Source organism: Scyliorhinus torazame, chromosome 16 (assembly GCF_047496885.1).
Source record: "Scyliorhinus torazame isolate Kashiwa2021f chromosome 16, sScyTor2.1, whole genome shotgun sequence".
In the NCBI taxonomy this organism is placed as follows: Eukaryota; Metazoa; Chordata; class Chondrichthyes; order Carcharhiniformes; family Scyliorhinidae; genus Scyliorhinus; species Scyliorhinus torazame.
In genome coordinates this window covers 163,598,910-163,617,224 of record NC_092722.1, presented here as the reverse complement: position 1 = coordinate 163,617,224, position 18,315 = coordinate 163,598,910, and the positions used below count along the sequence as shown (strand labels likewise).

Genomic DNA, 18,315 nt, shown 5'->3' with positions numbered 1-18,315 from the left:
AACCCGATCACCACCATGCAAAAAATGCAAGCATGGCATCTTGGCCATGCAATCCTGGCACCATGGCAGTGTCACCTGGGAAACTTGGAAGTACCAGGCTGGCACCCACATGGCACTGCCTGGGTGGCAAGCTGGCACTGCCATGGTGCCAGTGCCAAGATGGCACCAGCAGTGCCAGTGTACCACCCTACCCAGAGGGCATACATCTGGGGACCTCCAATCCCCTGGAAGACACCCAAGAGTGCCGTTCCAACTGGTCCCATTTGTGGAGAACAGCACTGAACGGTGCTCGTCCGAGATCTCCAAGACAAGGGGGGGGTTAGATCCCACACCTTGGGTAGATCGCGGGAGCGCATATTAGAGTGAGACTAGCTGTCTCACTCTAATAAGCAGATTTGCCAGAAAGTGATCCCGCCCACAATGGGCGGGATTCAAATCGCGACGTCGCACGAGATCACGATAGGTCTCGTGAGGCGTGGCGAGCTGGGTGGATCACGGAAGTGGGACCTCCTGGCATCTGCCAGTCACGTTGCGCTGCGCCGCATTGTTTTTTCGGGCACAACGCGGCATGTATATCCTGCCCAGAGAATTTAGGATTTGCCTGTTAATCTGGGTCTGTGCTAAATCCAGATTCAGAGGGATAATAATGGCACCAAGACCGATGGTTCCCCATCAAAACACTCTGTAAATTCTGGACCTATGTATTTTCAAAGGGCGGTATTAAAGTGAAAATCAAATCATGAATATGCACGGGCATTGTTGACCATTCCAAAAGCTTGTATAGAAGATTCGTTGTTGTGTTATTTGAGTGAGAGTCTCATTAAGTGAATCTTTGCTTGGGTTCCTGGTTTCTCTCCTACCAGTGCTACGTTGCCCTAACATCTTCCTTACTGCGCCTTTAAGTACACCACGGTCAAAATTCTAAATTTGGTGTAATCATTAGGTTTGTAAGTAAAATTAGAACCCAGCAGTGATTATATGCCTTAGTTTTCTCCAACCATTCAAAATTTTTATTTGTTATTAACTGTAAATTTTCTTTTACATTCGATTGAGAATACAACAGCAACACGCTAAATACATATACTAAAAACTGCAGCTTCTAAATTCTTCACCTCATCAATTTGCAGTCTCATCTGTGTCCCAGGTCTTGAAGAGATAATTGTCTCAAAGTCCTGATCAGCCATTCTGGGGTCGCGTGGCCACCGTTTTTCTAATTTAAAAAAAAATCATTCTTGTTATCAGAAAATTACCGAAATATGATCTCAATTCCATTTTTTAAACCATAACAAAATTGAAAATTTAAAGTTCAACAATTATGGCTGCACTCTAATGACGTTCCCCCCCCCCCCCTTAATTAGTTGTCATTTTCATCAGGCATTTGAAAAAATAACTTTTTTTGCAGGACCCCCCCCTCCCATAAATCATTCATCCTTGACTCACAGAGTGCATAGGCAACTAATCAATACCTCACTCTGCCAGCTGCCATTCTCGTAATCAATCGCCCTGGGCAGGAGGTAATGTTTTCCTGGAGCAGCTGAAAACTGGGCATCACGTGTGAAATTCCGATAAAAATCCTGACTCATATTTAGTTGAGAGGCTATCTTCTATGTCTCATGTATTCTTTGAATTACTATACGGTGTATATATAGTTCAAAGACAAAGCTGAGCATATTATGGACGGCATGATAGCACAGTGGATAGCATTGTTGCTTCATAGCACCAGGTAACAGGTTCGATTCCCAGCTTGGGTCACTATCTGTGCAGCGTCTGCACGTTCTCCCTGTGTCTTTCTGGGTGCTCCAGTTTCCTCTCACAAGTCCCGAAAGATGTGCTGTTAGGTAAGTTGGACATTCTGAATTCTTCCTTCGTGTACCCGAACAGGTGCCGGAATGTAGCGACTAGGGGCTTTTCACAGCAACTTCATTGCAGTGTTATGTAAGCCTACTTGTGACACTAATGAAGATTATTCACTTTATTGATGCTTAACCCCAGTTATCTACAAATATGCATTTAATAGTGGCACCTACTGAGATTTATCCAATGATCCAGCTTCTTCCAGTTGTCCATTTGTCCCTTTCTGTGCTCTTCAAGTGCATTTTCTAAAGCAGAAGTTGATTCGTGCCTCCTGGTCCGATATTTTGATGTTATCCCATTATGTGTGAGGTCCTGAGAAGCAGAGATTTCACTACACAGTCCTTCGCTTGACAGTCTGGATTCTCCCTGGACTGAAAGAGTTTCAGGATTGCCCAGCCTGGACAAAGGATGTTGCACTTCAGGAAACCTGGATGGTAACCCCGAGTGAGAAGCTGGTCTAGCAATGCTTACCTGAGCCATTTTGATGATCTTCAGCTGGACAAATACTAAATAACCGTGATTAGAAAAGCATCGCTCTCCTTGCGGCAACTGGGAACCCGAGTCACAGCAACAACTTTGTGTTGCTATGGGCAACCTCAATTCTATACCTCTGAAAGGACATAGCTGCAGGGGAGCTCTGATTGAATGGCTGTCTCTTAAAGATTTCCACTGAATTAAACATAGTTCTGCTATTATTCAATCAATAGCCTGTCATTAACAGTGAACTCGGTAGTTAGGGGCTGTGTCACACCTTTGACATTCTTCGAACAAAAGCATTTGCTTATTAATTACTCATCTCTTTTGTATTTGAGTACTATGGTTTCTGCTATTTTTATAAGTCTACATTGTCCTAATGATTTTAAGCACATTTTTAATTGGCCCTTCGCCTGTATTTACACACTCTTGAAAGACAACCTCAGTATCTCACGAGACAAAACATTGCTGTGTGTATCCTATCCCACACAAACCTGTGTTGCCATTTTGCACTGCCTCCCTGCCTCCCAATACCTCAAATTAAATTCCATCCATGCCCTTCCCTATCTCTGCAACTTCCTTCAGTTCTTTGACTCTCCAGGAACTCTGCTTTGCAACTCTCACTTCATGCGGATGCCCACTCCCGTTTCCAAAATCACTGGTAGTCATGTCTTGAGCTTCGAAGGCTTAATCTCTAGAAAACCCACCCTAAATCTCTCTGCATCCTCTAGTCCACCTCCTCCTTTAAGGCCATGCTTAGAACATACCTCTTTAACCAGGCCAAGGTTCAGAAGGCACCAGATGTCACCAGAGAGTCCTTCCCATTTGATCAGCAGTTCAATATTCTTATGCATTTTATTGTGAATCAAACACAAACGCAAACACAGCCCCAAGGTTAATATTGCATTTTGACCCTCCTAATATTTCCTTCTTCAACTTGTAGTCCATTTTTCTCTGATTACACTTCTGTAAAGCCACCTTGGGATTTTCTTTCTGTTATTTTTTCTATGCTAATGATGCTAAACAAATACAAATGCTTTTCTTGTTCCTCAGCTCTTGTGACCCTTTCATTAAATGTCAGTTCAATGGCAGCACTGCTCTAATTGAGGATATTCACGAGTGCACAGAGATCAATTTCAGGAAAGCACAATGCTGACCCAGCCAGCGACACCCACATCCAAAGTTCAAATAAAAAAATCAGAAGTCAGCAGATATACCAATTGTGACTTCCAGGATTGATATCTGAAAGCATCATTTATTAACATAATAATTAATAGCAGAAGAAAATGCTATATCATTTGAGCTTGTTTAGTTTCTATCGCTATGTTCAGGAAAATGAACCTCTTTTGCAATAGATTTTGGAAAGGATTGCGGCCATTGTTGGGCCATCTCACCTGTGTCGAGGCTGGCCACCATACTAATTGCGTGCCAGCATTTTCATCTTGGACACACCTGGCTGACCGTTGTGGAAGTCCTTTAAGATCAACCCCTGTCCTTTGCGGCAACTATGTGCGTACTCCACAGCAGGATATCACCTTCTACACCAGTCATTTTCAAACCCGAGTCGCGACTTGCAGGTGGGTCGCAGGCGGATATCGAGAGGGTCGCGGGATCATGCCGGTTCCCAATCGACAAATAGTGGCCAACGACGAGGCCCACTTTTAAAAATGCCAGCTGTGACTGGCTTCCAGAATGCCGGTCGGTTCACGCATGCGTGCCCCCTCAGCAGTGCGCAGGCCCGGAGCCTAGCGGGGCAGAAAGCCTCCTGATGTCAGTGCGCTGGCCCAGGAGCAGACTTTTTAAAATCGCTGGAGTCTTCATGCCTGGAGCAGTGGCAGAGAGCCGGTCATGGGTCGTATGCTGACGTTACGTGTTTCGGGCGCAAGAGAGATTCCTCCATTTTGCAGCTGCCAGCAGTGCTGTTGTGAACTCCAGGGCCTCGGGTGAATAACCCATGATGAATAAGCGGAAACAGGATCAAAGCAGCATAAAGGTGATCACTTAAGGTGTGGGTTTATTAATTGTGCCACTGCAAATCAGGATTCTAAGTTCACGTGTGTTATATGCAGGGAAGTACTGGCATATCAATTTAAAACCCTCAAAACTTCAAAGACATTTGAAGACTAAGCATGGCGAGTTCGAGGACAACCCTCTTGGTTTTGTTTCCACGGATGCAGTGAGATCTTAATTCATCAGCTGAAGTCATCATCAGAAATGTAACATTGAATTATGAACCGAGTGAGATCGTGAGGACCAAGCAGGCTCACCTGTCACATTAAAGGGAAGTGAAAATGGTGGGTCGCGGAGATCGGCTGGCATGGCCCTCGAAGTTCGGTTGGCGTGCCAGCGAGGTTCAGCCGGCGTGGGCCACGAAGGCCAGCTGGCATGGGCCGCGAAGGTCAACCACTATGGGCCGCACAGTTGGGCCGGCGTGCCAGTAAAGTTCGGTCAGGGTGGGTCGCGAAGGATGGCTGGTTGGTAAAAATGGGTCCGGAGCTAAAAAATTTGAAAAACACTGATCTACACTGAACTCAGACAGCTTGGAGGAAAATGCCCTCGACTCGCCTCAGAGCTTTGATGCTGTCGACAGTATAAAACCATGTGCCGATCTTTGGATAGGATCGGGTCCATCTGGGTCCACTTACAGATCCGTGATGCCGTGATAGGTAACGTGTTCATGAAATTAAGATTCACGGCTACCTCAACCATCCTGGGGGCCGATAAGTGGTCAGTCGATAAAAGTAACTGGCTCAGTGCAATGGCATTCGCAATTTGTGTCCATGGCCTAAGTTCAAAAGAATACTTGTAGCAGTGAGTAACAAGGCCCAGTGTTGGATTCTTGTGGAACAATGGGAAGAATCGCCTTATCCTCCTTGATTAGCCCGAGTAAAGACTTATGATCCATAACGAGTGTGAAGTGGCGGCTGTAGACGTATTGGTGAAAATGCTTCACTGCGAAGATCACCGTCTAACCTTTCTTCTCGATCTGCAATTTCTTCCTTTGCGCTGCAGCCAATGAACAAAGGTGATCGGCCGTTCCCGGACATACTCCATCCAGTGGGCCAGGACGGCCTCAATAGTTTAAAGTGAAGCATCACATGTGATGAGCAAGGGCTTGGCAGGATCGTAATGGGTCAGTAACCCGGAAAATGACAACTGCTCCTTCACCTGCCGAGAAGCTGTTTCCTGCAACTGGCCCCAGGCCCATACATGATTTTTCGTTAGGAGAAGGTGTAAGAAGCCAACATTCAAGAAAACTTTCCTTAATAGTTAACGAGCCCAGGAAAAGAGCAAAGTTCCGAGGCGTGCGTAGGGGTGGGGTCTGCTGGATGGCGCGCGTCTTCTTCGCAACGAGTTGCAAACCTTTATCAGTCCACCCGATGGCCAAGGTAAACCACCTCTCTCGCCTCAAATACGCACATCGCTCGTCGTAAGTGAACACCAGCCTCAGAGAAACTGTTCTTGCTCAGAGTCTTCCGTGACCAGCACATCATCAAATACACGCGGTAGCCCACACAGGATGGTCTCCATTACGCGTTGGAAAATAGCACAGGCGGAGGGGAATCCGAAAGGCAGCCACGTAGACTCGTACAAACCCCTGTTCATATTGATGGTGGCATATTTGCGGGAGGCAGGATCCAACACAAGCTGCAAGTAGGCATGGCTCATATTGAGCTTCCTGGATGAAGGCCCATCTGCAAGCTTCGCATAGAGATCTTCTATGCCAGTGTTTTTCAAACTTTTTTTCCGGGGACCCATTTTTACCAACCGGCCAACCTTCGGGACCCAACCCGGCTGACCTTCGCGACCCATGCCGGCCGACATTCGTGACCCACGCCGGCCGACCTGCGTGACCCACCATTTTCTCTTACCTTGTTTGCTGTCGACAAAAATGGAGGGAATGGTTTTGGGTCCCTTTGGCTCTCGTACATGCTCCTCCAATGGAACCTGCTGGATGAAGGTGAAGCCTTCCGGTGTCGGAAAGTATGGAGTCTCCAACTGTCCAAAGTTCTGCATTCTTTTCCTGTAAAATTTTATCAAATAAACCCCCCCCCCGAACTTGTAAAAAAAAAAATGAGTAAAATAAATGAAAAAAATGAATAAAACCCCCCCGAACTTGAAAAAAAAAGAATAAAATAAATGAAAAAATAAAAATGAAATGAATAAAATAAATGAATAAATGAATAAAAACCACTACAGAACTTGTAAAACAAAAAGCTGCAACCGTTTAAAAAAATAGCGGCCGCACTGCGCCTGCGCGCCGATCATCGTGCCCTTGCGCAATGAGGCCGAATTTTCTTTTTAACATGTTCGTGGTCGCTTGCAGCCAGCGTTATGAAAAGCTGGCTGCTGCGTGGGGATTTGCGCGATCGGGAGCGCCGCGAACGGCTCCGCGACCCACCCGACACCTGCGGGTCGCGCCCCCGACTTTGAAGAGCACTGCTCTATGCAGGGTATGGGGTAGCGGTCCAACCGGGAAGCCATGTTTACCGTCAATTTATAGTCCCCGCACAAACAAACCATTTTGTCCGACTTCATTACTAGTCTTACCCCCGCTGCCCAATCAGCGAACCAGACAGCCTGATGATACCTGTTATGGGCCAGGGTTTAGAAACTCCAAAGTGTATTATGAAGTTCACCTGACATATAACTTTTATGTTGAATTTGGCTAGGATGAGCACAAGAGCCTTCACCAGGTCTGATTCATCAGACTTCCTAGGTGCTTTTATCAAAACAAAGTTTATGATAAAGAATGTAGTTAACACGGGCAGTACGATGGCGCAGTGGTTAGCATTGCTGCATCACGGCGCTGAAGTCCCATGTTCGATCCCAGCTCTGGGTCACTATCCGTGTGGAGTTTGTACATTCTCCCCATGTTTGCGTGAGTTTCGTCCCCACAACCCAAAGATGTGCAGCTTAGGTGGATTGGCCACGTTAAATTGCCCCTTAATTGGAAAAAAAATAATTGGGTACTCTAATTTTTTTTTTAAAGAATGCAGTTAACATATATAAAACATAGCAAGAATCTGTTATCAATTACAAACATAAAGAAAACACAACAGCTACAGTAATCTATGCATATAACTTTTAATGAATCCCCCTTAGTAGCTGTTCCAATTAAATACAAAATCTAATAAACCAAAACCCCTTTCAAGGGTGTAGCCCAGCACACTGTAATCTCACTTGAATGGACTGGTCCTTTCCCTGAGATTCTGATCCAGTTCCAAACACACATTCAAAACTCTTTCGGGAAATCATAGAATCAGAATTTACAGTGCAGAAGGAGGCCATCCGGCCCATCGAGTCTGCACTGGCCCTTGGAAAGAGCACCCCACCCAAGCCCAAGCCTCCACCCTATCCCAGTAACCCCACTTCACCTTTGTTTTTGGACACTAAGGGCAATTTGTCATGCCCAATCCACCGAACTTGCACGTCTTTTGACTGCGGGAGAAAACAGGAACACCCGGGGGGGAACCCATGCAGACACGAGGAGAAAGTGCAGACTCCACACAGACAGTGGCCCAAGCCAGGAATCGAACTTGGGACCCAGGAGCTGTGAAGCAACTGTGCTAACCACTGTGCTATCGTGCTGTCCCTAGCCGAGCCTTCCCTGACATGGCAACAGGCCATCCACATTGCGCTGTCCAGGGAAAGCGCAAAGCGAGGGGTGCAGGAGATACAGGAAAGCAAATCTATCTTTAAAGTTACCAAGGCAGTTTGCCACATCCAATATGCTTTCAGTTCCCTGGAACAGCATTAAAGTTGTCATGTGAGAGTACCTTTAAGAAATGGGTGTTTATTACTGCAGGGATGTCAGAGAGTGGGAGGAGCTGGGCTGTCTGTCAGCTTTTTACTTTCGCTTTAGGCTTTTTTGCTGCAGGGTGGGTTTGGTTTCATTTTAGTTTTGGAGAAGCTGCAATCACAGCAGGATGTGTGTGAATCTCTGCAAGCTTATGAGTGTCCATTTGCTGATTTCAACGTGGTAACTGTTCTCAGTAGTGAAGTTTAGCCTGATGTCTTTCTGTTAAAAGGTGTTTTTAAGTCTAATGAACAAAAGTTAAAAGGAAAGTAAGAATTACTTAGTGTTGTATTCTTTGTGGGTTGAATTTGAATTAATGGTTGCTAAGATGTTCACGATATGTTTTTAAAAAGTTTACTTGAGTTCATAGAATAAACATTGTTTTGCTTTAAAAAATACTTTTCCATTTTAGCTGTACCACATCTGTAGAGTGGGCCGTGCGCTCCCCATACCACAATCTATTAAAAGTCATGGGTCTGGTGAACTCCATGATACATTTTGGGATTCTCTAAACCCTGGCCCATAACAAATTGGGGGCTCGAGGGGGATAAAAGTCTATCTATTGGATTGGCTTAGCGAACTTAAAGACAGTGAGGGGTGAGCATATTGTGGTTGCTTTTCAGGTGTGGTATTTTAGTTTAAGTAGGGTGTGTGTTGTGGACAATGGTTCTTTCTGAGGCTCTGAAGTTTTTGGGGGTGGAGACGGTCACACGCAGTACCTTACGGACAGAGACTAAAAGCAGACTGTTAAATTTGGCAAAAACATTGCAGTTAACATTACCTGACAAAATGCGAAAAGATGAGGTAATTATGGCAGTGACTAAGCATTTAAGTTGCCTGAGATACAGTCTGACTCATTTGAAATGGCAAAGATCCAGTTGCAGATTAAGCAACTTGAACATGAAAAAGAATTAAAGCAGCTTGGAATATGCAATTGGAGAAAAAGAAAGAGAAAGGGAGATACAGAGCAGGGAAAAAGAAAAGGAGAGAGAAGAAAGAAAGAAAGAGATAGAGAGGAAAAAGAAAGAGATAGAGAGGAAAGGGAAAAAGAGAGAGAGTTTGAACTTCAGAAAATGGCTATGAAACATAACAGTCAGTTAAAATTGGCAGACGTAAAGGGAAACGTACTGTTGGATGATATTGATGAGGATAGTGAGAAAGAGCGTCATAGTCAAAGGCTTGGTGGGGGTCTATTTAAATATGTCCAAGCATTGCCAAGGTTTGATGAGAAAGAGGTAGAAGCCTTTTTCACTTCATTTGAGAAGGTAGCTAAACAAATTAAATGGCCACATGACGTGCGGGTATTACTGATTCAAACAAAGCTGGTAGGTAGGGCTAGTGAAGTGTTTGCATCACTACCGGAGGTGGTATCTGGGATGTATGAGGAGGTGAAAAAGTCCATCTTAGGTGCAAATGAACTAGTGCCTGAAGCCTATAGACAAAGGTTTAGAAATTTAAGGAAAGAATTTGGTCAAACATACATGGAGTTTGAAAGGATCAAACAGAGTAATTTTGGTGGATAAGGGCTTTGAAAATAGACCAAACGTATGAAGCTCTCAGACAAATTATGCTTTTGGAGGAGTTTAAAAATTCAATTCCTGATGTAGTGAAAACTCATCTGGCAGAGCAGAGGGTTAAAACTGCGAGATTAGCAGCAGAAATGGCAGATGATTATGAATTAGTTCATAAATCAAAGCTTGGTTTCTGACATCAGTTTCAGCCTGTGAGGGATAGAAACTGGGGACATGAGAAATACTCAAGTGGTAAAGGTAAAGGTGATCTGATGGGAGATAATAAGGAGAGTGTACCTCAGATTAAAAAAGAAATCCAGGAGGGTGGAAGAGACATGAAAAGTTTCAAATGTTTTCATTGTAATAAACTAGGCCAGGTAAAGTCACAGTGTTGGTGGTTGAAGAAAAGCACTGGGAAGGCTAATGTGGTAAAACAGGATAGGGTTTGTTAAAGTGGTAAAGGAAAGCCCAAGTGAGCGAAGGAGGTGCAAAAGATTGTATGCAAAAGATTGTACAGCCTGATCAAGAGGTGATTGATAAGAAGGTGCCAGATCTCTTTAAAGAATTCACTCATGTGTATCAGGAGGAGCAGGTAAAGAAGTCACAATTTTAACAGATACGGCAGCTAGTCAATATTTAATGGTAAGAGATGAGGAGTTATGTAGTTTGGGAAGAATATTGCCAGAAAAGGTGGTAATATGTGGAATTCAGTTTGAGAGGAGTAATGTTCCATTATATAAGGTAAGGTTGGAAAGTCCAGTGAAAAGTGGTGAAGTAGTAGCAGGAGCAATAGAGAAACTACCATGTCCAGGAATACAGTTTATCTTGGGTAATGATATAGCTGGGTCGCAGGTGGGAGTGATGGCAACTGTGGTGGATAAGCCAGTGGAAAATCAGACAACTGAAGTGTTGAAGGACAAATATCCTGGGATTATTCCGGATTGTGTAGTAACAAGGTTGCAAGGTCACAGGTTAAGACAAGAGGAGAAATCAAAGAGTGAAGATGAAGTGGAAGTTCAATTATCAGAAAGAATTTTTGATCGGATAGTTGAAAAAGAACAAGAACAGGTGGCGGTTGAGGCGGATATTTTTAGTTCAGGAAAATTGGCGGAGTTACAACAGAAAGATATAGAAATAAAACGGATGTATCAGAAAACATTTACGGAAGAATAATCTGAGTGTATACCAGAGTGTTATTACCGTAAAAGTGATGTCTTGATGAGAAAATGGAGACATCTACATATGCAGGCCGATGAAAAGTGGGCAGATGTTCATCAAGTAGTATTGCCGGTAGGGTATAGAAAGAAGGTGTTGCGAGTTGCACATGAGGTATCAGTGGGAAGTTATTTGGGAATAAGTAAAACTCAAGCTAAAATCCAGAAACGTTTTTATTGGCCTGGACTACATAAAGATGTAATTACATTTTGTCAATCATGTCACACATGTCAAGTGACAGGGAAACCTCAAGCAGTGATAAAACCCATGCCCTTAATACCTTTCCCAGCATTTGAGGAACCTTTTACAAGGGTCCTAATTGATTGCCTAGGACCGCTTCCTAAAACGAAAAGTAGGAATCAATATCTTTTGACTATAATGGATGTGTCTACCAGGTTTCCAGAGGCCATTCCAATATGTAATATTACAGCTAAAAAGATTGTGGACGAGTTACTTAAATTCATTACTAGATATGGACTACCCACAGAAATACAATCGGATCAAGGATCAAATTTTACTTCAAGGTTATTCAAAGAAGTTATGGATAGCTTAGGAATAAAACAATTTAAATCAACTGCGTACCATCCAGAATCGCAGGGAGCTTTAGAAAGATGGCATCAGACATTAAAGACAATGTTGAGGGCTTATTATTACGATTATCCAGAGGATTGGGATAAAGGAATTCCATTCGTACTGTTTGCAATGAGTCAACCAACTTCAGTCCTTTTGAACTAATTTTTGGTCATGAGCAAAGAGGACCATTTAAATTGATTAAGGAAAAATTGGTGAGTGAGAAATCGGAAATTACATTATTGGATTGCGAGTCAAATTTTAGGGAGCAATTAAATAGAGCAGGTGAATTGGCTAGACAACATTTAAAAGTTGCACAAAATGTGATGAAATGGGCAGCGGACAAGAAATCCAAAGTTTGTAGTTTTGCCAGTGGAGATTAAGTTTTAGTATTGTTACCAATGGTAGGTGAGCCTTTAAAGGCAAGGTTTTGTGGACCTTATGAGATTGAAAGGAAATTAAGTGAGGTGAATTATGTGGTAAAAACACCAGATAGAAGGAAGACTGACCGAGTGTGTCATGTGAATATGCTTAAAAGGTACTTTGAAAGGAAAGGAGAGCAAAAGGGGGGGGTTTTAATGATTCTAACTCAAAGTGACGAACCAAATCCAGATGACTGTGAATTTGACATACCTCAAATTAAATTGGAAAATGAGGATGTTCTGAAACATTGGGATAAATTGTTGAGTTACCTTCCAGAGGAAAAACGGACTGACCTGAAAGAGTTATTGATATCACGTGGGCAAGTTTGTACAGATAAATTGGGAAGTACTAAAATGGCTATACATGATGTAGATGTTGGAAATACTGTTCCAATCAAACAACATCCATACAGACGTAACCCCTTAAAATTGGCACAGGTTAACAAAGAGATTGAGAGTATGCTTAAAAATGACATAATTGAAGTGGGTTGCAGCCAATGGAGCTCGCCCATAGTGATGGTACCAAAACCAGACGGTACCCAACGGTTGTGTGTGGACTATAGAAAGGTTAATACAGTTACAAGAACGGACTCTTATCCTATCTCACGTTTGGAGGATTGCATTGAGAAAGTGGGACAATCAGCTTTTATATCCAAACTGGATTTGCTTAAAGGTTACTGGCAGGTACCTTTATCCAAATGGGCGAAGGAGATTTCAGCTTTTGTGACTCCAGATGGTATATACCAATTCAGTTATGCCATTTGGCATGAACAACACCCCAGCCACATTTCAACGGTCACCTAACAAAGTCGTTTCAGGATTACCCAATTGTGCGGTATACATCGACGATCTGGTAATTTTCAACCTGACATGGAAAGAACATTTAAAACATCTGATGGAATTATTTGATCGACTTCAGGAGGCGAGTTTGATGGTAAACCTAGCCAAAAGTGAATTTGGAAAAGCCCAAGTCACTTTCATTGGCCATACAATTGGACAGGGTCGAATGGTCCAATGAGGTGTGAAACCAACAGTTATTGAGGAGTTTCCGATACCCTCATCACAAAGGGAAATAATGCGATTTCTTGTCATGAGTGGATTTGATCGAAAATGTGTGCAAAAGCTTTGTAGCGTGGTTGCTCCACTGATGGACTTGCTGAAGAAATATCAAAAATGTTAGTGGACAGCGGACTTTCAACAGGTATTTGACTGCCTGAAAGCTGTGATAACCCATGCTCTTGTGTTGGAGAATTACAAGGGACTCTGTGATCAGATTGAACTGAAGTATCTGACTTTAAAGAGAAATGCCGAGGTGTAGAGAAATGGATGGATCGTGCAGAGAACCTCTTGTGTAAAGAGAATGTCAATCAATAGGGATTCCATTTGGAGGAAGAAAAAAAAAAGGAATGGACTGTATTATTAAACCTGTTTGCGTGTGTTGTTTTTTGAAACAAAAAAGTATATCTACAGTGTGCATTTCTTAAAGGCCAGTGAAAAGGTGTAAAATGAAACCATCTTGAAGTTGATGGGTTTTTTTTTCTTGGGGGGAGGTGTCATGTGAGAGTACCTTTAAGAAATAGGTGTTTACAAATGGCTGTGTATACAAATATCTGTAGTGAGGGTACCTTTAAGAAATGGCTGTTTATTACTGCAGTGATGTCAGAGAGTGGATAGAGCTGAGCTGTCTGTCAGCATTTTACTTTTGCTTTGGGCTTTTTGGGGCATCAAGTGGAGACAGGGACTCCAGAAGGAGTGGGAGGGCTGCTCGATCCCAGGAAACAGCTGTAGTCCTGACAGGTGTTGCGCTTCTGAAAAGTAGAGATGCAGACACAGAGCCAGGATTTACAAGTGGGGGTGTCAGCGACTTTCCCGTGCCTGCAAATATAACTGGAGGAATCCAGCCCCTTCACACGCAGGAGATGGTGCTGACAATGCCTGGAACCCAGGCCAATGCTGAGCGGGTGGCATCCGCAGCAGAAGCCTTGAGGCAAGAAGTCAGAGCCATAGCTCAATATGTCCAAGGCTATGGGCAATTTGTATGGTCAATGGCTGAGGCGCAGGACAGGGGAATCCAGTCACAGTCAGATACATCCTGGGCCCACATTGACATTGGCCAGCATTCCAGAGCTTGGCCCAGCCACAGAGGGCCATTGGTGAGAACATTGACTGGGCACTGACTGTCCTTGGCCAGTCAGAGAGGGATATGTCAGAGGCGCAGAGGGACATGGCACAGTCTCTGAGAGACTTTGCACAATTCCAGAGGGACATGACCAAGGCAGTGAGGGTCATGTCTGAGACAGTGAGGGACATGTCTCACTCACTGAGCGAAGTATCTGAGTGCTCCATGGCTGAGACGGCTCTGACGAGAGCAGGCCTCCAGGACTGGCAGTGCTAGGTGACGCTGGAGCCTCCGGAGCTCACTCTGCCTAACCTCAATCGCATGGTATAGCCTGGAGGCCATCGAGCACCCCGAGGGGAGGAGGACGTTAAGGGGCCCATACCGGTGCCTCCCACAGGGGAGGTACTGGAACGCCTCAGCATTTCTGAATCACCATCACCTGACGCTGGTACATCTGATGGACATCAAGCAGAACAGGGGGGCACACCATCCCCTGTGACACCAGAGGGTCATTCCGGCCCACCCAGGTCCAGGCCCCCAAGTGGACAGCCGCCAAAGGCATCACAAGTCAGAGGGTGAAAGACGCAGCAGTCTGCCTCCACATCTGATGTGCTGTCTGGAGTCACACGTAGAAGGAGCGTTAGAGCATGGTAAATTAGGAAGTTAGACAACACTGAAGTTGGCATGGATGTAGCACATAGGTAGTAGTTAGGGGTCAGGGCACAACGATGTATATAGTCACCAGCAAACACTTTATCACCAACATTCCGAACTGACTCTATCCTGTCTTAAGGGCGTTAGGAATGGGCTGGGACTGGGTGTAGTGGATGTGCCGGGTGAGGGGGGGGGTGACCATTCAATGAGATCATGATTGATCTGATATAATCCTCAGCTCCATTTTCCCATCTTATCCCCATAACCCTTGGCTCCCGTACTGACTAAATAGCTGTCTGTCTCAGCCTTGAACATATTTAATGACCCAGCCTCTACAGCTCTCTGTGGTAAAAAGTTCCACAGACTCACTATCCTCTGAGAGAATAAATTCCCCCTTATCTCTGTCTTGAACAGGCAACCCCTCACTCTTACATTATGCTCTCTGGTCCTAGATTCTTCTAAAAGGCGAAACATCCTCTCAGCATCTACCCTGTCAAGCCCCCAGAGAATCCTATTCTCTCTCATTCATCTAAACTCCACTGAGTACAGATCCAACCTGCTCAACCTCTGCTCATATGAAAATCCCTCCATATGCAGGATCAACCTAGTGAACCTTCTCTGGCCTGCCTCCAATGCCAGTATATCTTTCTCTTGATAAAGGGATCAAACTGTTCAAAGTATTCCAGGTATGGTCTAACTCGTGCCTTGTATAGTTTTAGCAGCACATCCTTGTTTTCATATTCCATTCCCTTTGAAATAAAGACCAACATTCCATTGACTTTCTCAGTTACCTGCTGAACTTGAATGCTAGCTTTTTGTGATTTATGCGCAAGAACCCCCAAATCCTTTAGTGCTGCAGTTTTCTGCAGTCTTTCTTCATTTGAACAATATTCAGCTCATTTATTCTTCCTTCCAAAGTGTTTAACTTCACATTTTCCAACAAGATATTTCATCTGCCATGTTTTTGCTCACTCACCTAACCTGCCTATATCCATCTGTAGATTCTTTATGTCATCTTCATCACTTGCCTTCCCACCTATTTTTGTGTCATCCACAAACTGGGCAATAGGGCATTCACTTGCTTTGTCCAAGTCATTAACATATATTGTAAATAATTGTGGCCACAGAACAGATTCTGGTGGCGCTGCACTAGTTGTAGGTTGCCATCCTGAAAATGACCCTCTTACCCCAATTCGCTGTCTTCTATCAGTTAGTCAATCCTCTACCCATGCTAATATACTTCCCCCCAGCACCATGGGCTCCCATCTTATTTAGTAGCCTTTTGTGGGGTACCTTAACCGTTTTTATATTACTTGCTAGTTTATCCTCATGGTTTATCTTCTCTCGCTTTCTTTTTTTGCTCACCTTTTGTAGGTTTTTATAATTTTCCCAATCCTCTAATTTACACTTATCTTTGCCACATTATCTGTTTTTTCTTTCAGTTTAATACTATCCTTCACTTCTTTGGTTAACCATGGGCAACTTATCCCGAGACTCTTCCTTTCTCACTGGGATATATTTTTGTTGTGAGTCATGAACTATTTTCAGGAATGTCTGCCATTTCTGAACAACCATCTTTCCCAATCCACTCCGGCCAACTCTGCCCTCATTTCTTTGTAATTACCCTTATTTATGTATTGCACAGTTGTTTCTGACCCAAGCTTCTCACTCTCAAATTGAATGCTAAATTCTACCGTGTTATGGTCACTGCTTCCTAGAAGATGTTTTACTCTGCGGTCATTTACTAAACATGCCTCATTACACATTACCAAATCCCTGGTTGGACCCACAATATAGTGTTTTAGGAAATGGTCCCGAATACATTATGGATTCTACCTCATGGCTACATCTGCCAATTTGATTTTCCTAATCTACAAGATTAAAGCCACCCATGATTAAATTTCTGTCTTTTTTCATATGCTTTCATTATCTCTTTATTCATTCTACGTCCTGCAGTATAGCCATTATTTAGGGGCCTATTGATACTCCCATCAGTGTATTCTTCCCCTTGTTATTTTTTACCTCCACCCATATAGATTCTACATCTTCCAAGCCAAGATCATTTTTTGCTATTTTACTTATTCCATCTCGTACTAACCACCCACTACCCCACCACCCTTCCTGTCCTTACGAAAAGCCACGTAACCCTGAATATATGGGCAGCATGGTAGCACAGTCGTTAGCAATGTTACTTCACAGCACCAGGGACCCGGGTACGATTCCCGGCTTGGGTCACTGTCTGTATGGAGTCTGCATGTTCTTCCTGTGTCTGCGTGGGTTTCCTCCGGGTGCTCCGGTTTACAAAGAACAAAGAACAAAGAAATGTACAGCACAGGAACAGGCCCTTCGGCCCTCCAAGCCCGTGCCGACCATACTGCCCGACTAAGCTACAATCTTCTAAAAGATTCCTCCCACAAGTCCCGAAATACGTGCTGTTAGGTGAATTGGACATTCTCCCTCTGTGTACCCGAACAGGCGCCGCACTGTGGCGACTAGGGTCTTTTCACAGTAACTTCATTGCGGTGTTAATGTAAGTCTACCTGTGACAATAAAGATTATTATTATTATATTTATATCCCAGTTTTGATCTCCCTGTAAGTTTCTGTAAATGTTATAAGATCATATCGAGTAACCTCAATGTGTGCCATTAATTCATTTATTTTGTACAGAATGCTACATTCATTTAAGTAAAGAACCATTAATTTTGCCATGTTACCATTTTCTCCCTTTTTGATCCAATTTTTGCTCTTTTTTTATTTGTGTATACTCTGTCCCTTCCTTTCGCACTCTGGGTTTCATTACCTAAATAACTTACTACATCAATCAATATAAATGTTATACACTATTCACCTGCTTTACAAATGCTACAAGAAGGTTCTTCACAGTTAAAAGTAATATTATAAAACTAAGACTGTTTCTGGCTGTGACTGAGGCAACCTCACCAACCATTGTTGAGGAAACATGTTACTTGATCTTTAAATATGGTAGCTAGGGTACATTCCATTCATCGAGCAATAATTATGTTCTGTGTTTACAGAGCAATTATAGGCACAAAGGCTTACGATAACCTAGCATATAAATTTCACCATTTGAAATAAAGCTGCCAACCTTGCCCTAATTTGATTGCACAAATGTCCCAAGTTATTTCCTGCATTTAATTATTTTCAGGACATGTTGTACAATTGTAGAATATAAATAAGCTTTATTCCTTATAAGTTAGGAATTGAATACAATACTTTTTTTTACTGAAATTGATTTATTATAAAAATAATATCCATTTTTAAAATAAATTGAAAAGAGTTGATTTTGTTTGGTGCTAAATGATATCCTAAATGGTGCCGATACATATTATTAACTTTAAGTGTATAAGTGTGAGGGACAATACAAGAGAAACAATAGCAGCTGGGTGAATGACCAGCTAGCCATGCATGATACTGTTGTTGGAGAGAGGAATGTGGGGAAAGAAGATTGAACTTCTTGCTGTTTAAATAGTGCCATGATATCTTTAACATATAAATACTGTGGCAGGTCAGAGACTGGGAGTTCTGTGGAATGTATCTCACCGCCTGGCTCTCCAAGCTCTCTCCACCATCTCCAGTGTACAATTCAGGAGTATGCTGGAATACTCTTCACTTGCCTCCCATCCATTGACTCCATCTACACCTCCTGTTGCCTGGGGAAAGCAGGCAGCATAAT

At 43.4% G+C, this 18,315-nt stretch overlaps 1 protein-coding gene across 1 annotated transcript in view; it reads right to left on the bottom strand.

Moving 5' to 3' along the window:
* Positions 1-2,345, bottom strand: part of LOC140392448 (EF-hand calcium-binding domain-containing protein 6-like) — a 99,885-nt gene extending 97,540 nt beyond the window's left edge. Inside the window, exons 1-2 of the mRNA XM_072477702.1 lie at positions 2,028-2,345; positions 1,113-1,210 (exon numbers count right to left, since the gene is read on the bottom strand). Coding sequence (XP_072333803.1) covers positions 1,113-1,210; positions 2,028-2,334 — 405 coding nt within the window. The 5' untranslated portion in view covers positions 2,335-2,345. The remainder of the gene's footprint in view (positions 1-1,112; positions 1,211-2,027) is intronic.
* Positions 2,346-18,315: the final 15,970 nt, after the last annotated feature.